Source organism: Monopterus albus, unplaced genomic scaffold, assembly GCF_001952655.1.
Source record: "Monopterus albus unplaced genomic scaffold, M_albus_1.0 scaffold18.1, whole genome shotgun sequence".
Lineage (NCBI taxonomy): Eukaryota > Metazoa > Chordata > Actinopteri > Synbranchiformes > Synbranchidae > Monopterus > Monopterus albus.
The window spans coordinates 8,676,392-8,697,450 of NW_018127898.1; the positions used below are offsets into that span (position 1 = coordinate 8,676,392).

The 21,059-nt window shown below is 41.9% G+C and overlaps 1 protein-coding gene across 2 annotated transcripts in view; it reads right to left on the minus strand.

Annotated features, from left to right (window-relative positions):
• Positions 1–18,971: 18,971 nt before the first annotated feature.
• Positions 18,972–21,059, minus strand: part of shq1 (SHQ1, H/ACA ribonucleoprotein assembly factor) — a 44,580-nt gene continuing 42,492 nt past the window's right edge. For both annotated transcript variants that reach the window (XM_020592768.1, XM_020592770.1), the window contains exon 12: positions 18,972–20,051. In XM_020592768.1, the coding sequence (XP_020448424.1) occupies positions 19,424–20,051 (628 nt within the window). In that variant the 3' untranslated portion in view covers positions 18,972–19,423. The remainder of the gene's footprint in view (positions 20,052–21,059) is intronic.

A 21,059-nucleotide genomic window follows, 5' to 3' on the forward strand; every position in this document is an offset into this window, starting at 1 on the left:
CAGGCATCAGAGTAAATAGGCATGATACAGCCTTGCTGGGCACATTGTCCTCCTCTGTTTACAGAAATAAATATGCCCACAGGTTCTGGATTGATTCAAGATTCTAATAAGACACAGAAGACTTTCATTCACCCTGCATTTCCAAAAGCAACTTTTAATTGCCCCTTCTTACCGTCCTCACTCTGACAGGCTGCGTCATGGAATGTGTTGGAGCAAACATTGCACCTCTTGCGCGCCTCCGCTTTGCCCAGGACAAGGCTCTCTCTAGGGGAGACCAAGCGTGAATCATGTAGGCTCATTAACTGCTCTCCACGGCTCCAGGTCCTTTTGTGAATCCATCGCTTTTTCTGTTCAGAGTGAATATTCAAGCCTCTACATAGGTCTGCCCTCCGCCCAGTGATTACCTCAGCTTAGCTCATAGCATGCTGCTCTAATTGAGCTTCATCATGGTGGCCTACCGATAACTACAATTCAGTCAAAACAACGTTAAGCCCTGCTTTGCTGGTTGTATAATGAGTTTCTGGGAAAACAGTGCTTTTTTTTAAACTTGTAAGTTATACAGCACCCACTTGGAGTGTGTGTGATAAGTGGAATTCATTTGTATTTACTGGTAGGATGTAGGTACCAAATTATTTTTAGAAAGTCCACAATATCTTTGGAGACTTGTAGATTTATAGAAGAGTACATGAAAGGAAGTTTTTACACGTATTTCCTGAGAGCAGCTTGCCTAAAGTTGCTCACAGACGACTTCACAAGACAAACGGTTAGCCCTCATTCATTATTTATGAGAGGTGAGTTTGAACAGCATGACATGAGGAAAGGCCTACAGTGCAGAGGTGGACGACAATCATTTCAATCATGAATGTGCAAAACTGTAACGTTTAATTCCAGCAGACTCAAAGAAAGTGTGACTCACTGTCAGACTGTTATGTACAAACCATTCTGACTCAATCCAACTGCATCCATCATCTCAAACAACATTTAGTTTGAAGCACACCGCAGCCTTGAATTCCAATAACACCAGAGGGCTGCTCAGTGTCTGACAGTAGATTATTGAAGTTGTACTGCCTGTAGGCATGAATGTATAAAAGCTGAGGAATGTCTAGTTTTTGGAGAAATCAGGGTCAGTCTCTGCAGTAGCTGATATGCTTATCATTATCACAGTGTGACGGGATATACACAGCACAACATCTTCATTTTGAACAATTCCACACCTCCCAAATTATGTCTAATGCCAACATACTGTAAAGTGCCAACACAGGAATAAGTGCGTAGAAAGGATAAATGTTATCCAAATGTTATCTGCTGATGCTAAAAAAGAACTGATTTATATGCCGTTTAGTTTGACTTTCTTGAAAATCAAAAGTGCTCACAGTTAATGGCCACACTTGAAGGTGCGGTGAAAGCTGGCCATCACAGAGATGACGCTGACAAAATATAGGGATACATTTTACATTTTCAGGCTCCTCCTGATATGCACATGGCAGAAAGAGTCGTGTAAAGAATGAAAAACAAGCAAACAAAAAAAAAAACCAATTTCACCAGAAAGAAGCTTAAACCCTGTCTTCTTTCTTACCTCCTCTTGCTTAGCCAGGTGCAGTATGACAGATTCATCCAATACACCTTGTTTGTTTAAAGTGGGTTTAAACTGAAGCATAAATCTGGTCTTGAGCAGCACCCAGTTGTCATCATCAGTGACACTCTTGCAGACTTTACTGGCAGAATGAAAACAAATGAAATGTTCTACTCAAAGTTTGAGCAGTAAATGACAAGAAACTTCAATATGTAGCAATTAAACACAGTGAAGGACAAATTTTTTAACATCTTCAATACAAGTCTTCTTGCTTCAAGTACTCCAGCTTGTATTGAGCATCCAACATTTGCCCTGAATTTCAAAACTCTGTAATTTCACCAGAAGAGCCCACTGTGTAATTTCAATATGGCACTGAATCACTGATGTGGGCCCACAAAAAGCTGCTGTGCTGTATACATCGCTAGTGAGCACAACCTCCCAGGAAAGGAGAAAAGAAATCACTTCCTCAACATCTCTGTATGGGCCATTTTGCTCAGTTTACTTGTTCCCTAAAAACATTCAGAAAGTGAAACGTGGAGATAAGATGTGAAGAGCAGGACACAGGCTGATCAAAAGACAGTGGGACAGCAGATTAAAAGCACATCCTCTCTCTCTCTCTCTCTCCCTCTGTTTCCCTCTCTCTCTCTGGCACTGATCCATACACATAGAGGAGAAAACTGACTTGTGATGAATCATCTCTCACAGAATTCCCTAGTCAATACGCCTCACATGCCAGAAGAGAAAACACGAAAATGATTTAAAGCCTCCTTTTGTGCTTCGTTTGCTTGCCTGAATACTAATTTCTGTTTGACTTTTGTTCAGAAAAACTATCTGTTTTCATCCTCTCGTGCCCCCTGCTTACACAGTTTATTTTTACCTCACAGTGATGCTGCTGCCTTTGTCATTTAGTCATCTTTCTTTGTCGTGATGACACCCAGATGGCATTTCTGTGTGTTCTAGTTCTACTGCGTTACCACAGCTAGACTTACTTGCCCTTTCCCCCGCAGATGATGTGAGTGTGAGTCTGCCTTTTGTTCTTTTTCTTTATATCTCACCACGTTTATCTAAATGAACAGAGTAGCTTTGCCATTTTTGTTTTGCTTTTACCCAGACCTGCAGTCTAGTTTCCAAGAGTGCTCCTGCGGTGTTAAACAAATGTTTTCTTCTAACAGGCAGGTAACAGCCCTCCAGCTGCTCTCTCAGTACTCTTCACTGTGATGCTTGCTTTTCAACTAAAGCTTCCGTGGATTTCCAAAAATAAAATCATACTGAAGAAGAAACTCTCCAACAACTTACGTATAAGTGCAGTGAGTAAGCGCACTGAAGACAAGTCTTCCGAATTAGACCTCTGCTCCAAAACCAAAACTGTGATGAGATGGCACATGAAGCTGATGCTCGATTTCTTGAATAAATTAATATTAAACTGCTTTTATGGACTCGCGCACCCCCCTCTCTCATAGGTAGCCCCTCACACACTTTTTTTCCTACTACTCCTGCTTGAATCTTTCTCACGCACACAGCCTCACAGCCATCTTCATTTCCATGTCCATAGATGTGCTGAATGGCTGTAAGCTTGTGTGTTTGTGCACATTTGTATGTGTTCATGTGTGCTGATTGTCCAGTGGTCAAGCCCTGGCGGAGCTGTGTGGGATATGTGAAAGCGTCTATAGGGAATTGGAAAAGTGGGGGAGAGCGGCTGAAGACACCGCTTCCTTCAGCAGTGGAATGTCTTCATGCATGTTCCTGTTTGGAGAGGCTGCTCATGGCTCCCAGAACTTGGCAGGAAACCACACGCTGCTTACACTGGGGCCGATAAGGACGAGGAGGAGGTGAGAGGAGAGAGGAGGGAGGAGGAGGAAAAGTGGGCTTGTGGGAAAGGAGGGAGGGAAGGGTGCTTTAGCAAACCTTCAGGAAGGTAGATTATCCCACGAAATGCTGGCAGAGCTTCAGGCTTTGTGTGTATATACATATGTGTGTGTGCGTTAAGGGAGGGAATAAGGGTGTGTGACAGAAAAGCAGCTCCTTCAGCTCACTCAGCAGTGGAGAGTTTCAATGAATCCGGGGCAGACTCCACAAAGGATTGCAGAACAAAAGGCCTGTAGCTGAGAATGTGCAGCATAGAGACATGACCCAGTCTCACGCTTTGTTAAATCTCAAACATAACCACTGAATAAAGACTGAGACAATCACGCCTCACTAAATTACCAGCCTGTTGATTACAAATCTGATAGCTCAGCACCTTAGACTGAAGGATTCCTACCTGTAGTCTCAAACAGAATGCACCTAGTACTGAAACTGAACAGTATGACATTATGTTTGTGTCTCAGTTCTGAGCACACCATGAGACATTTGTTTTTCATAAGGCAAAGTTTTATTTTGTATTTTTAAAGCACTGTGATGACTAAATTTATTTGCATGTTTGCTATTGTCCAGATAAGTGCACGATCATAACCTCTCTCATTCAGTTTTATTCATTAGCTCTTTTAGCAATTCTGCTTGGTTTGATCCCTGTGCACTGTGCTCTGACATGGGGGGATATAATGTACCATAGTTTTAGCCAGTGGTGAAAGAGGTTTTCAAATAATTTATGGAAATAAATGTAGCAATATCACATTGTAAAATACTCCATTAAAAGTGAAGGTACTTCATTCATTTTGCTAAAGTATAGAAGTACTGGCAAGAAAATGTACTTAAAAGTTTCAAAAGTCAGACACCCAGACATCAGACACAAAAATAATTTCATAGAGTTTACCCATCTTGACTTATTATGACATTATACTTCAATTTGTTCAGATAAACCAAATGAAATCATAATAATAGCCTGTAGAGAGACCTACCAAATGAAAAAAGGGGTTGTCATGGTCACCAATCTCTAATTCACAACATGGATGGACCAAGAAAAATGGCAAAGACACAGTTTAGTTCACCTTTAGATCCTACTTTTCTGAGGATATGGGCCCTGTGATTCTCACAATACAACTGCATGGGCTGAGCCCTGCAGGACATGTGCAACCACAGTCTATAGCAATTCCCACAAGTGCACACACAATCTGAGGGATTATAAATCACAGGCCCTTGGGAAAGGTTTCAGATGACTGTGGCTGCTGTTTATGGTTTCCTGTGACTGAATCCAGCTGTTTGGAGCCTCACAATGCTCCAAGAGGTGCAGTCAATTTGGCAGATTAGTGTATTGACAGATGGCGTGCTATCCATCCATCTATCAATATGTTTTATTTTAATCCCTTCAAATGTTTACCCAGGAACCTGGACACAGAACACCTCTCTCCCCAGGCTCCAGTGGCTATTATACAGTATTATACAGTATCTCCGCTATCCAATTATACCTCCTCCCTTCCAACCTCCTACATCCTTTTTCTCCTGTTTAGAATGACTTCTTGACCATTCATACAAATGTGCCACTCCCTTGTTCAGAATATGCAATAAAATATATTCCCTCTCCTCAAGTAGGGCAGCCAAATCGAGCAATCAGACAAGACATCCATCACTATCCTGTGGGGTGAAGTAAATGACCTTGATGCAGTCTTCACACTCAATTTCAAATACCCTTGGGCTCCATTATAGAGAGATTTAAGCAGCAAGAGTGTGGCCAGCCCTCACATTTGATTCTTACAATACTAGATGTGTGTGATGTAGCTCAAAGGAAGAGAGTGGTAGTTTCGGCAGGGAGCTGAGATGGAGAGGGTGAGTCAGCAGGTGATGAAAACAACAGAAAATTAAGATGGAGTAAGAAGGCTCCTTGAGATGAGATGAGGAGATGGCTGAAAATAGCTGGAAGAGTGAACAGGTAGATGGTGGCAGTGGGTGGAAGAAGATAAATTGCTTTTCAAAGACTTTCTAACCCTCTGCTTAAAACAGAGCTCCACCTCATGAACCAATAGTACTCCAGGTAGACACAATATGAGGGTAAATTTCAGATGGGAAAAAATTATCTCGAGGGTGATCCATCACAGCAGCAGCACAAGAGTGAACTTAAGTATCTGTGAGTGCAAAATCGTGGTGATCTCTGTCTCTTTCTCTGCACTAGCTGGTGGAGAAGAAAGCCACTCTATGAAAGGGTAAGTACTCCCCCTCCCCCAACTTTCTCCGCTGACTGGTGGGACTTAAAAAAAGTATAAGTGCTCATGAACGAAAACATGTTTGCATACCAACAGCGCTCACAAGGATTTGAAGCAAGGCATTGTATTCGTTTTGATTAAGCAACACAAAAGTGGCTTGACAAGAACACAAAGTGAGCACCAGCCAATTTTTGATGTAAAATGATTTAGACAATGGCTTCTTTTTATTTTCCCTTTCTCCCTGTGACTTGATGCATGCTTCTTACCAGTCTTGAGCAGTGAGCTGCTTTAAGCGCAACAACAGCAGCAGCAGCAAAAACATACAACCCTCCGCTGGGAGTTTGGTTTGAGAAACACCACCTGCAGGTTTGAGTGGCATCATTAACAAAGGTCAGATGTGCTCACTGTGAAATTATACACACATGAATTGCTCATTGACTTGTTAATACACCTGATTTCCTTGCCCAGGGTGAGAGTTTGCCCTTTGCTGTCTGCCTGGTGGGAGAGGTAGATGAGAGCACACCACGTGGGCGACATGCATTTGGTTTAATTAAGGGGCTGCTGATAACTCTTTACACTTGAGTTGAAAATAATGAAAATAAAATCAACATTATTAATGAACCAAATGGAAAAAGAAATCATTATGGGGTATTTAGTGCACAGTGGATTGTGGTGACTTGATCTTCCACCGTGGCTGAATGTTCTTGGGCCGTGGATTGAAGAGTTTAGTGTAGCCATTTGCTTTGCTTTGGATTTCACATTTTAACAAAATCTAGGTTTCTAGTTTGTAATGTTTGCACTGTTTATGCTTTATCCCTTAAAACAGAGACCTCAGTGTGATTTAACTAACCCAGACTAGCATGATGTTACTTGTTAGTTAATATTAGTTTTTCATTGACATGACATTGTGAAAACACTATTTGGTTTAATTATTTAATCTAGCCTACATATTTGTAATAAGACAATTTAAACAATAAACAGCACTTGGTATGTTACTTTTCCCATTTTACATGCATAACTATTGCTAGTGTGTATTGCGCACTGTGCATTGCCAAAACACAAGTGACCAACACTTAAGTGCCACTGTGTAGGTATAAATAGAACCTTTGAGCTAAATTCTGCAGTTAGTATGCTAACATATTCATAATGATACTGGTGAGAATTAGCAGATATAATGTTTACCGCACTGTCTATCTTAGTTTAGCCTCTGCGCATGCTAACGTTAGCTAATTACTACTAAAGACAAAGAATGCCATTTGTTTTGGACGTATTTGGCCGTAAACCAAAGTATTTCACAAATTTAAAAATTGACCTGATGATAGTGATAGATGAAAAGTTAAAGATCACTGACGTTATTGAAATTCATCCTGTTTGTATCAAACATCATGAGAGTCCATCCAGTTGTAGTCAAGACATTTCACTCAAAACATAAATCCCAACAGCAAATATTCAGTGCTAAAGGAAAACCTAGAGGATCACCAAAGTCTGTAGGATTAAGTTCACATTCAGCGTGATTATCACTACCACATTTCAAAGTAATCCATCAGAAAGTTGTCAAGACAGTTTGAAAGCAAACTAATATCAGCTTCATGGTGTCCCTAGACTAAAAGTCAAGGGACACCAAGTCATTAGGTTTCATCCTCTTGAGACCATGAATGTCTTTACAAACTTTCATGGCTGTCAGTTTGTTGAGATAATATGTTGAAGAAAAAAAAAGCCAAATCATCAACCATCAAATCAAGCTATCTACACTATGTTATCCACATTCAAAGAACAGGACCAAAGTTACTGATTTAACCTAGGGGGAACACACCAATTCACACATTCCTCCACACAGTATTACAGACAAATATATCTTATCAACAGAGAAGTCAAAAAAGTACTTCCAGATAAATTCTATACGTGCATCTCTCTAATGGTTCCACATAACATGAATAATTTGCCGCCATAACATTGTAAGGAGTGCTGTCAAGTGAGGAGAAACACACCATTAGGAGTCAAGCAGCTGTGTCAGATCAGACTTTTACACGGCCCGCTGCTTTGTCATGTCAGAGAAAGTTGTGGCTTGTCCTCCAATGAAGCGAGTGTTTGCACTGTGGAAACAGGCCCAGGGCAGATTATGTGTTCTGCACTCATCCATGTAACTGTAACATATAATATACTGCACAGTACTTCTACTTTTCTGTGCCTTTTGAATTGGTATTAAATGTTCAGGCTGATGTGGCTGAGATGAATGAGAACAAGTGTACAATGAACACTTTGGAACCAGAACAGATGCAACAGCACTGTATGTCACTGTGAACAAAGCTTGTGTTGAGGACATGAAATATGACTCCTGAAAAACTGTATAATTAGAAGACTTGATTTGAGAGCATCTGAATTATTGCTTTACTTATACAGGTCTTGGAGTTGCCTAGAAAATTTTCTGGCAATTAGGCTTAAGACATCTAGGGTAGGTTAAGGCCTATTCATTCAGGTTTCCTGTAGGGCAGGACAGCTGCCCTGCTAACTGATCCATGCTAAATAAGAGGGCTCCATGAGTTACAACAAAAAAATAGATGTATTTAAGATTTATATCATATTCTTATATAACCATCTGCCTTTTTATGGGTGTCATCATGGTGGAAAAATAATTTAAAATATTAGCTTAGGAATCACATGAGAAAATGATGAGCTGGCAAGCAATGCCATTTGTCACCTTGGTTTTCAATAACCTCAGCCAGTTAAACACAGCACAATGTAAGCTGCAGCTGGTCACATGATCATGCAACAGCATCATGCAGTTGTATTTACAGCCACACTAGTAGCGCAGCTTTAGGCTGGCAATGTTGGTTTGTCAGTCCACCACTTTGGTCCAGACTAAAATATCTCAGCAGTTATTAGATGGATTCCCCAGAAATGCTGTAGGTTCACGGTTCCCTTGGATGGATTCCCATGAATATTTAGGACATTAATGTTCCACTAATAATTAACTCTATGTACTTTGTTGATCCCTGCTCTTTTTCCTCAAGTGTCATTATATGGTCAAAAACTCCTCTTGTCCAATACTTTGCTTTATGTTCTCAAATGAAATTTGTTCATCTGGCGTGAATCAAAGTTTTCTAGTTTCCAGGATGGCTTCCATGTTGTGCAGCTCAGTGCTCTACCCATGTGTTTCTGCTCAGTCCATAGACGTGCCATTGGTGTGATGTCAGAACAATAAAACTAATTTATCTGACTCTTTGAAAGATTTATAAATATATTTCTACAGTATATGGATGAAACATTAAAAGCAAGTTGCTCTAAATACAAAATCATTATGATGGGTCAGTGAAGAAATAATCTGTTCCAAGTTGGCCCACAGCTTCCAAGGTTATGCTTTATTGCACACTGCTGCTAGCCTAGTTACAACTTCAAGAAGAGCTAAATTATAAATGCAGTAAAGCATTTCCTGGTATTGTTGCTAAGCTGTCAGGAGGAATGGACCTCCATCATGGTGACCAGATCACAAATTAGGTCACTTTAATGTCCTTGAGAAGTAGAAATAAAGTCCCACTATGAACCAGCCAACTGACATAAACAGCTACAGAATGTCACAAAGTTCACACAGTGTGATTTTGTTATCACTTGTATTGAGTCAAAGAATGTAGTGTACTCAAATTCAAATGTGCATGACCACAATGGAAATCAATAGACAAAGTGGATATACAACAGGTTGGGGAGAGGGTGAGGAAAACATAAAGTCCCCATTAAATTAATTTAAAACTACAACACACTAACATAAGAGTAATGTGGAATAATAATATCAAACATACAAAATCTCACAACCTAACAAGTGGACAGTAACACATCATACTTTGCCTATTAGCTTTAAACAGTTGCCATCTCACAGTTTCAAGGACGACAAGATGCTTGTTTTCTGGTGTCTAGAATCAAAGCCTGTTCTCTATTAGAGCCTGTCACAGTGCCTTCTGTCACATTCTCACATCCCCCAACACGCTGGATGGTTGTGAGACTGCCAAGCTGTACATTTCCAAGAATGAGGCTGTTGGCACTAGACTCTCTGCTATAGGTTGTTCTCCATCTTCATCTCTCTCTCTCTCTGTGATGGCTACAGAGAATTATCCACTTTTAGATTTATTCACTGCTGCCTCTCTGACCCCCTTGTGAGAAAAGGAATGTTTCTGCCAGATGTGAATATATGAGCAGTCGTCAAGCTTCTTGATATATACACAAAATCAGTGAGATCAGCTTTTCAAAAGATCTCAGATGGTGTCCATTGATGTTGCACTTTGACCTGTTAAACAAGAAAAAAATATGTTTTGTAATGCTTTAGATATATTTCCCATGCTTTTAAAAATGATTTATATCTAGGTTTGCTATGGTGCCGTGTGAATACCAGAACATTTCATGACTAAACATCACACACACACACACACATAGCTGTACTGGGCTCATATACAGCCTATATGCTGTAGGCTATGGGTGTGTGAGACACATCCAAGTGGAAATGTAAAACTTATTGACCAAAGCTACACGCGCGGAGCTAGCTGCTTGCTCCTCACCAGCATAACTTACTTGGTCAGTGGTGGGGCTAGCAGCGGGCTGCTTGCCACACTTTTGTGCTGAGAAGAAGTTTGTGAGCTGAACATGAGGCCACAAGATTCTTCCTCTGTTCTTGCTTCTTACGCTTCAGAGCACACAACTTGTAGTTTTTCACCATTTTTGCCAATATTGACAGAATAGCTATCGTATACACTACACAAGTCAGAGAGATCGCACACATGCATCTGCACTTCAGGGGCTATGGTCATATTCTATGAGATAATGTGTGCACGCACACACTGATTGATACCTGATATCTCTTTCTCTCCACACTGACATCTGGAATGATAATGACATGTCACGTCTTGATTTTAAACTGATCTCAGAAATTTTCTGACCTGGAAGTTTTGGGGTTTCTTTGCTTTCATTATTCCCTTGAATAGGGAGGGAAACAGAAATACAGCAGACATGCTGATATGACAATAGCAGCCAAACTGACTCAAAGTGCAGGGGCTTTATTAAGGAGGTACTAAGGGTGTGACACCAACGACCATAACAGATAATGTTAGAACACAGTGGCCCTGCTGGTGCTGTTTGCTGCATAAGTCGAGAACCCCTTGGCAGCAGTCCAAGACTTGTCTTTGCTCTGCAAAAGACACAGACATGGGCCAAGTCTGACTTTTTATATTTTGCTACAATCAAATCAGACAGACTTTATTCAAAATATTCAACTAAACAACAAAAATGCAAGTTCCGTCAGGCAGATTGGGCCAGTAGGTGGGCCCCTTTGTAACCATGGGCCCAGGGCTACCGCAGAGCAAAATCAGCTAATTTAGTCTCTTCTGGTCTTTAAGCTAAAATAAACTAACTGACTGCTGGCTTTGGCTTCATATTTAGCAAACACATATGAGAGCGGTATTGATCTTGTTAGGGCAAAAGGGAAAAAAGGGTATTTCTCAAAATGTCCTACTGCAATATCGTTTTAATGCGACAATATGCTGCTTGTTCATTCCATCCAGAACGTCGCATACTGTATATGTTACCCTTATTGGCAGGATGACATTGTTTGTCTTCCAGTACAATCTCCAGTGTAAAAATACATCAATTTTATGATCGGACAACACTATGTTTAAGGTTTGCTAAGGTTTAGTCACAAAACAATTTGGGGAACAATCATGTTTAGTGAACTGTCGCCATTATGGTTACAAGAATAATAAGGTGGTGAAGATCAGGGAACAATCATGGCCATGGTTCAAAGGAACCAGTGCTAAGTGTTGGTAGAACACAAAAAACTAACACTGGTGGCCTGTGTCAAAGTTCACTTTTTGTTGACCTATCCACCCTGACTTCTCTCAGTCTGAGAACTTGTGGCTCAATAATAATATTACTGGCCTTTTCCTGCTCCCTCTGACACACAGGTCATCATATCTGTGGCTGCTAGAGGACTTTGTTTCTTTACTTTGTGATGTAATTTATCTTGTGCCATTTTGCAGCTCACTGTGTTTTGTTACTTTTGTGAACATTAGAAATTTTTTATCCTACAAGAATAAATGAACTAGTAGTTTTAGTGCCACTTAGTAACATATCAGCTCATGTTTCTGCTCACTTAAAAAGGCCCTGTTGTCTTCTGATAAGATTCGTAACATGACTTGTTGGGTGTTCTGGTATTACATCAGGCAGAGGAGGCATGTGAATAAACATGCATGTCGACACACTAGTAAATCCACTTGGGATGCTAACATCCCAGAGATGCTGTGAAGGCTGGAGTCTCCTGACTCAACCGCAGAGATGGATGTTGTGTGAGTGGGCGGGCACCTCATTGATTTTTGTGTTGAAGAGATCAGTGTATGTTAGAGTTATGCACCCAGGGCTGGGATATATTAAAGAGAAACACACGGTTTCAACCCGACTGCAACCCGCTCTCCCATGTTTGTGCACTGAAATCAGAGGACAGCTTAATCAGGCTGGTAACAGGAGTATTTCCAAAAATATGCGTGTTAGCTTTATTGATGTAATAATGAATGTTAATGTTATTTGAGTGTGAAAAGCTGATATGAAACAAATTCACATGATCCTAATTTATATTTAAGAGCTTTATTTGGGTGTGGGAGTTTATTCTTGACCTTTATATATAAATATCAATGTTCCTATTACCATGGGGACCACTTGTGCCTTCACCTTCCTCATCTTTTCTAGCTCTTCTTTCAGCCCTTGGTATTTCTCGAGCTTCTCGTGTTCCTTCTTCCTGATGTTGCTATCGCTTGGGATTGCTACATCTATCGCTACAGCCTTCTTCTTCTCTTTGTCCACCACTACTATGTCCGGTTGGTTGGCCATTACCAGTTTGTATCTGGAAGTCCCACAGGATCTTAGCTTGGTCATTCTCAAACACCTTTGGAGGTGTATCCCATTTTGACTTTGGGACTTCCAGCCTGTACTCAGCACAGATGTTTCTGTACACTATGCCAGCCTTTCAGTCCAGCTTTGTCCAGCCACTGGTAGGACTTTTTGGTTATCAGCCACTTCTATTTGATGGTGGTACACACCGTGCAGAGGTTTGTCCTTCGATGAGGGTTCCTGCTCTTCCTTCCTTATCCACTCTTGGAACTCATCTTATCATGGGCACATGATAAAGTGATTGTACATGTGAGGCACATTATCAACCCTGTCTCTGTCCAGAGATGGTCTTTGATATCAGATGTGAATGACTGTAATTTTTTTTTGACACTATTCTGGTTGACGACTTTGGTGACTCCACTCATATGGTACATCCCAATTCCCTTTTTTGATTGTTCCTCATTTCTTCCTGGAGACCATCCTTCAAATCTCTCCACTGCTGAAACTGTTTATGGACCGACACACCCCTTCACTGGAAATCAATTGGTTACCTGACACTTAACAGAGGAAAGGACATCTCATGTTTCTATATCGAGTGTTATTATATGAGTCATTGTTTTCCTCACTTGCATCTTTTCCTTGTTTCTTAGTTCCAGCCATGTAAGATGCAAAAAAAATACATGGAAAAGATGCAAGCAGAGAGGACTCAAGAAAACATGTTCTTAACGACATGAAGTGTCCTTCCCTATGTCCAAGGACATAGGAACAATCATACAGTATAAAAGACTTGAGTAACACCCAATGTGTTTCCTTGATTCCTCTCTCTGCGTTTGTTTTCCTTGAATCTAACAGGGACAGGACCAAGACACAAGGAAAAGACAAGTGTGTGGAATGTGGATACAATTAAGAGAACTGGGATGTAACAAGTGTTGGGCTGGTTTTGGTCTGGTATTTGCACACAGCTGATGGTGTCTTTGGTGTCCCAGTATTCACTCAGTCTCTTGCCCACTGTCCTCGGGTACAGCCATGTAGTGTTCACCACAGCTATTACAATACAATTTAATCAAGCACCATTTAATTAAATGAATGATCCAGTATTCTGCAAGATTTTGACACTTGATTCAAGGAAAATAAACTGGGAACAGGTAGTTGTACAGCATGTTATCATAGTTAAATGAACTTTTCATTATATGTTTTAGAAAAACAAGATTTTAAGACATAGTATAACCTTTTATTTGTAATTGAATGGTGTGCAATATTGACCTGTGAAGCAGCGTGGGTCTGTATGAAAGTAAGGGTTCAGTATGCTTGAAACTAATTTGTATGTAGTGTCTTAAAAGGCAAAAGTGTTTACACTAGTTCCAGATGTCCAAAATCAAAGGATTGCACTAGATTATACAATAGTGCAATATTGGTGAACACTTTCAGACCATCTCTGCTTAAAGGCACTTATGGCGCTGCACTGGTTGTACACACAGAAAGTGACAGAAGAAGCAGTATGAAGAACAAAAAAAAAAAAGAACTTAGGAAAGAAATTTAATTCCTCCCTGTTTCTCACCTAAAAACACATGAATAAAATTGCTGCCAAAAAATAAGTATACTTAAATCGTTGGTTTGGGGAAGGTTACAAAAATTGTTGTATATAATCCATCTAGTTCCGACGTTGAAAAGGAAAGGGTGAAGGAGCTTTCAAATGTTGTTCATCAGTCTCACAAGCACTTCAACTGAGTTATACTGGTACTCTATGATCATCCCTTCAATGCAATCACTCAGAGGTTTAGAGGTCAATAGTGTCCTTGTGTATAAGTAAATGAACCCAGCAACCTTATCTCGCAACCAAGTGCAAGCTGGTTACCTAGCTTCCTTTAAAGTGCAGAGATGCTCAGTTCACAGCCAGCCTGACAGTGTTGCCACAGCTTGATAGCATTAACATACAACATACAGATTTTGATGCTGGGATGTCAGCAAAATCCAGTGAGGTGCCAGTCACATTAGGCCAGATATCAGCAGAAGAGCTGAGGCCTCACATTATGTGATCCTAAAGAAACTCAAGTCACTTTCTGCTCCTTACTTTTAGTTTACATGCTTTCTGGAATGTTTCATTAGCCTCAAGTCTGGTTCTTTGATGAAAAGCAGCAGAATCTTTTCATGAAAGTAGAAAGAAAGTGACCATGAAGTGTAGACAGCCACCTTTAAAGGCATAGTACAGTGGCAGTGATTTTTCTCTCCTCTTCTTCTGTAACTTTCCTCTCTTCTCTTCCCTAAACCCCCATTTCTTCTCTCTGTTGATTCTGTGTGTCAGCAGGGAAGCAGGGTGCTGTACCATGCAGATGTAATCTACACCTCTCCGTGCCAGACAACAGCGACTGAATTGCGGCGGGCAGCCGATCCATGACATGCTGACAGGATTGGCATAGCGACACGTGCTAGTATCTGCTTTCATGCAACACATCCTGGGGGGGCAGGAGGAATATGGTAGGAGGCCAACTTTTGTATTGTGTGTGTAGGGGTAAACATGAGAGGTGCTGGAAATGCTGCACAACTGGGTGTGATGACACACGGCTTGGCTGACACCGTGTTATAGAGATCTGTAAAGAGAGTGAATTTAAGTTGGGTGGAGATAAGAAAGAAGGCCCCAAGTGAGAGGGTGAGGGGAGCGTGTGAGAGACAAAGCATGAAATAGAAGGAGCAGGTTAAAGGAAGTGCGTTGGACTAACTGGGAAGACAACCGTGGAGGTGGAAGATGAAAAACGGCAGGATGAAGTTGCATTTTGTTCCAGCAGCTGTGATCATGGTGGAAAGTCCATGTGTTTGTTTGCTTAGTGCATGTCAACAGAAGCACGAGCACTGTGAATTTAGAAACAGAGCCAAGTGTGTTTCTGTGTTTATGTGAAAGCAGAAGATTTTATATGTGTCAGGATTTGGTGATGGTAATGTCAGGGGGAGCTTGTCTGCAAGAGCGCTTAGGGAATACAAGCATGAGAAGCTGTTGTTTGCTGTCTGGTTGCAACATGTCAACATCCATGAGGCATCATTAGTCTAAAGCTTAGTCTGCTCTGCCCTGGGCCATGAGGGGCACAAATGTAGACTTCACATGGAGGCCAAAGGGCACTGCCCCGTGAACATAAGGCAGAGCATTCAAAAGCACTGCCTCGAAGGTTTGACTCTTTGTCTTTTGACAAGGCTCTCATCTGCCTGCCTCTGAAAAGGAAGTTTTTGCAATGAATGATCAATCTATCATGGCCTGAAATGAAGTAATACACCAACCAGGAGAGCTTTACACTGTTTATTTTGATTTCCATCCTGCGCCGCTGTGTCATAAAAAAGCCACTCGGTTCCATGAAGTCAGAGCAGAAGAGAGGCAAATATATACAGAAGACACAGATGAGCAGGGAAAACACCAGACAGCAACAGTGCTGGTTTGTTGTTTCCAATTCCCCTAGCACTTAGAGGTTCCCTCCAGCACAGTCTCTCGCTGAAATATTAATCGCATTTGACAGCTGTTTTAGCTATGAAAACAAACATAAGACTGCAGCTCTTTTGGAAAACACAGACATAACGCCCGAGCATGGACTGGCTCAGATAAGGAACAACTGTTATGGACAAAAGATGAACAGGCACGAGACAGCACAGTGTTGAGGCAGCCTCATTAGAAATGAGCTGCTGTTTACCAGTGTGACTTTATGACAGGCTGTTCTGTATCTTAGCAGTCATGTCCCCAGGCCTAGATTTGTAATGTACTAAGTGGAAAAGTCTAAAATGTGCATTCAGATATCAGCAGGTCAGAATTTGAAGAAGTACATGGCTGCTCTGTCTGATGACTCTCCTTTACCTTAACACTTCAACTATGTCACAGCAGCCCCAATGTACTTAATATGGTAGCACAACAATGAGAGACCGTTTTGCACGCACACACACATATACACATAGCTCTAGCAAGGCAGAGGCAATTTGAAGCATTACCCTGCTTGATAGCACATGTCCACTGAGAGATAGGGAGTGATTTAACGGACACTGCTCACACCAATTAGGGTGAATCAGCCAGGCAATGCTACTGATGACAAGTGGATGCCAGCATTGTCCGCACGCAGCCACATACATATGCTCCCACACACACAGCGGAAAGGGGGTATTTCACTGTTTCTTTTGTGATTAAGAGCATGAAAATAGCCCATTTAGATAATCCCCCCCTGTCAGCACTGTCAGCCTGAGAGACACTGACACATCCCATCCACTCATTCTCTCATTACCATACGCCAGTCATGTGGAGAGGACTGACTACAAGGCCTGAAGAAAGAGATCAAGAGAATAGCCACCTGCTTCCTTTTCGCAAGAGCCGGGGCCGCTCCTCGTCACTTCGCCAGCCAAGCCTGGAGTGACAGGGCACAGGACAAAGGCCACAAAAAGGGAGAGCCAAGGCGCACCGGGAGACACAGCCACATAAGAAAGAGGGTGCATGCAGAAAAGGATTTCTATTTGTGCACCCATTGGAGGAGTCAGGCCCTTGAGAGCGCCTGATTCATTTCTTCTTGAGGGCTATTAATCTTCTCAAGCACCAGAATCAGTTTGCCTCTCAGGAACGAGAGATGAGATTGAGTTTTCTGTTACAATCAACTAGAGGCAGTGTGTCACAGGGAGAGAGGGCAATGACGACACTGTCCTTGCAGCTACCTTTCTCATTTTAAACAAAAGCAGACAGGGAATACATGATCACACAAGTGAGATCATTTTGAAAGGTCACAAGTACATACTGCATTTATATAGTTTCTTTTTATGAGCACTTTATCTTCACAGACACCCAACCTGAATGATTTCAAATGAGTCTACAATATGTTACTTCAAATGATCAAATCCTTCTTCTTTATGTAAAGCTACCACTGATGGCATTTTAAGCCACAAACCTACCGTTGCTTTTAGCAAGTTCCTTTAAGCTTATTTTGTCAAACTATTACCATCTCCAAGATCGTGAATAAAAAACTTTGTTTCCATTGTGCAACACTAAAAACTCTCAAGAAAGAAATTCTGGTGTGAGCCACAGATGATTTGCTCCTCCCCTAGTGATTTTATTTGTGCATTTTTCAGGTACCATTATGCAGATAAGACTTGTGAACAATGCTGCACATGCTCTGGTTGTTTGTTCATACATGACTTGGTAAAGAGCAAATATATCATTAGTAGGATGGACCTCCACTATTAGACATGTGCTGTTGATAATGGGCTGATTACCAAGGTGGCCCACATTACTCTAGTTTTCAGACGCATGAGGGTTAAAGGTCACACTCACTACATGGGTAAGGGACCTATTTATCAAATCTAAGTCAAAACAAAGCATAGACATCACATTAATTAGCTGATAGTGTTGTGTAATTTATCATTCATTAACACGTGGTCTGGTCTCTTGAAAAATGTCACTTGCAGAGTATTAATTGCAGAAAAAACAAGCGAAGAAGCCGCAGATCAGAGATGGCCTCACTAATGAAGGAATATGGAGGCCACTTTAAGATGAAATATGGCAATAGAGCCGAGTTTCACTTAATCAGTGTGAAACCCCAGAGAGGGGAGGGAACCGCCACCTGCAGGGGACGCAAGTCCCCAGACTCATGTACCAGGAATGGTTTAAATGGGCCGACAGTCACTGCGATGATGGTGCTCGCTCCCATGGGGGAGTTGTCTCTTCTTGGGAGGTGCTTAACACTGCCATCCATCCCTAACACAATCCAACAGACAGCTTAAAAAGCCATCATCATCACCGATGGCCCTGGAGCTGCCTTTATTCACCCTGGAAGAAAAAAACCTGAGGCAACACTGTGGCAGTGCTTGATCAATCCCACTGTGAGCCAGATATGACGCCGTTGTACAGGGACATGGGCACGACTGAGCTGGCCAGTGTCCGCTTGTCTCTGCTGGCACTCTGCTCCTTTATCTTCCGGACGCTGCAGACCCCAGGGCGCTCTTATCTCTCCAACAAACGGCTCCTGTGCTGCAGCCTCGTTTGCAGCCCTCATCTATCTGCCTGACATGTGCTTCCTTGTTTGTTTCCTCTCTGCTGCTAGACGCAGCCCATGATATTGAGCTGTGTCGACGATGCCAGATGAATCAATCACTCTTGGAGCTCCGTGGCCCTGTTTAGTGCCGACAGAGCAGTTTCCACTTCAGTCAGTGCTTTGGCTTTAGGTAGGCGTTAGTGTTTTTCCTACTCATTAGAAAAAGAATAACTCCCTCAGCGTAGCTCTGCCAGGCACTTTGGCTGAGTGATATACAACAATGAACAATGACAAACACTTGTCAGCTTCTGGAATGGCATTTCTGTTTGGTTTATTGGATGTACAGATAGAATTTGGTGGAAATACACACGGTAGCAGAGAAGTTCTACATGATTAGTGAATGTGTACTGAATCAAATTCAGAGATACTCTTGAATTACCTTGAATAATTAATAAGGAGCAGAAATAATTCAACAAGTCAAACATAGTACTTTATGTTCAAAATGTATAAACACATTCGCATAGCAACTTAGATACAGAGCAGCAGTAAGAGGAAAGTAAGGTAACAAGCAAGACAAAAGCAGGAGGAGGCTGGGCTAATTCTTCTACCTTCTAATGAAATGAGGACAACTAAAAGCACACATGCTCATTAAACAACTGGAAATGAGGATTTCAATGAAGCTTAACATGTTCATCAATTGAGAAAAAATTTGCTATAGAAAATCTGGTTCTTCTTCTTCCTCTTTATTTAAAGCACTAAAATCATCACTTAGTATCAAAGAAAAGCAGCAACAATTAAAAGAAAAATCAAAAACTGGCAATGAAATCATTAAAAGATAAAAAAGTCAAAACACATTTTCTTAGAACACTTACATGAAGTTAACAGTTCAAAGTTCATCAAGTGGCATTCGAGTTCCAGGACACTTTCTGTCATGAAGACAGTGTCATCATCAGCTCATCGTCTTCTTCCTGTGTCTGAACGATGAGCAGTGGGTTTCGGCGAGGGCTCAGCTCTAACAGAGTCCCACTACTGCACCTCCCAGGTGTTACTTCAGTCTTTGATGCAGCACTGCTCAGCTGTGAGCTGTCTCTCTCTGCTTTGTAGCCAGAGTCTGGAGAGACTCTCAGCTCCTCTGCAAAGTGCTCCCCCAGCTCCTGAATCAGCTGACTGGAGCCTTCTGAGGCTGCGGGGAAGGCGTTTGCTTTCCTCTCCACTGAGAGGAGTGTGCTGGCGGGCTCCTGGGGGATGGGAGAGGCAGTGGAGGTGGGGTGGGGCTGGAGAGGGTTGTGCTTAGATGTCCCTCCTCCTCCTTCTCGCTCACTGGATTCGGTGCAGCCTTGCCCTACAGCCTCAGATTCCTCACTCTCATCAGACTCCTCGTTGCTGGTGCAGCTGCTGTCGCTGCAGGATATCAGAGCATTCTTGGAAGCACCCTGCCCTTCTTCTTCCACTACCATTGTCGCTGCCTCCTCCAGCTCCTCAAGCTCCAGCTCCAAGTCTTCTTTCCGCAGGGAAGCTTTTTGTAATGTTTCGGCTAAGGCTGTCACCTTCTTGGACCTGTGAGGATGAAGAGGGGGGAAAGGGGGACAAGTTAGGAGAGCAAGAAGTTGTTTCACTTTGGTTTCTTAGTACAGAACTGGTATATGACTATGGAAATAGTAAATACAAAGAGACATCCAGCTATAACTTTATCAGTGGTGCTCACAAGAGTGGCTGATCAACTGGCTCTGTGTACTGAAGACATAGCTACAGGATAACCATCTACAAATCTAATATCTATTAACCAAATCCCATTCTCGTCTGAATGCTAAGCACACTGTGATTTGTTGAGACGCAGGGGGCTCAATGAAATATGAAAAATATGGATGTTTAATAATGTAGGGAGATGAGCAGTGCTGATACATGAGGCTTGGGCTCTTCTCCTCCCCCTACTGCTGCTCTGCATGTGAGAGGTGATAAGAGACTGAAAGGGATTACAACGAAAGGCGGACCCCTCCTCCTCCTCGGTCTGCACATGCAAACACACAAACACTTTCACCTCTGTTTTCTGAGCGGCTACACCAACATTTAGAGGCTACAAACAATGCAAGAGGAGAGTTACTAGCTGTTATCAGGCTATGCTTCCAGCGGTTGAACTGAACCTTTCATACCTTTTTTTAAAATGAATTCCAGAGCAACCAACAAGCCCTGAGAGTATTTCAAGGCACACCAGAGACAGAAAAAGACCTTTACAGTTGGTTGGATTTGAATTTGTCTATTTTACTCAGCAATCAGGCTGTAGTGGAAACAGATAGGATGAACACAAGCACACTGTGAGAACAAACCCTGCAGAATGGAAGCAGTGGCAGTTGTGCACAAAGTCTGACTTAAAAACCTCGTAGAGCCTTATCATCCTAACAGAGCACTTCGCTCTCAGAGTGCAGGTTTACTTGTGGTTCCTAGAGTCCACAGAAGTAGAATGGGAGGCAGAGCCTTTAGCTATCAAGCTCCTCTCCTGTGGAACCAGCTCCCAGTCTCAGTTCGAGAGGCGGACACCCTCTCTACCTTTAAGATTAGACTTAAGAC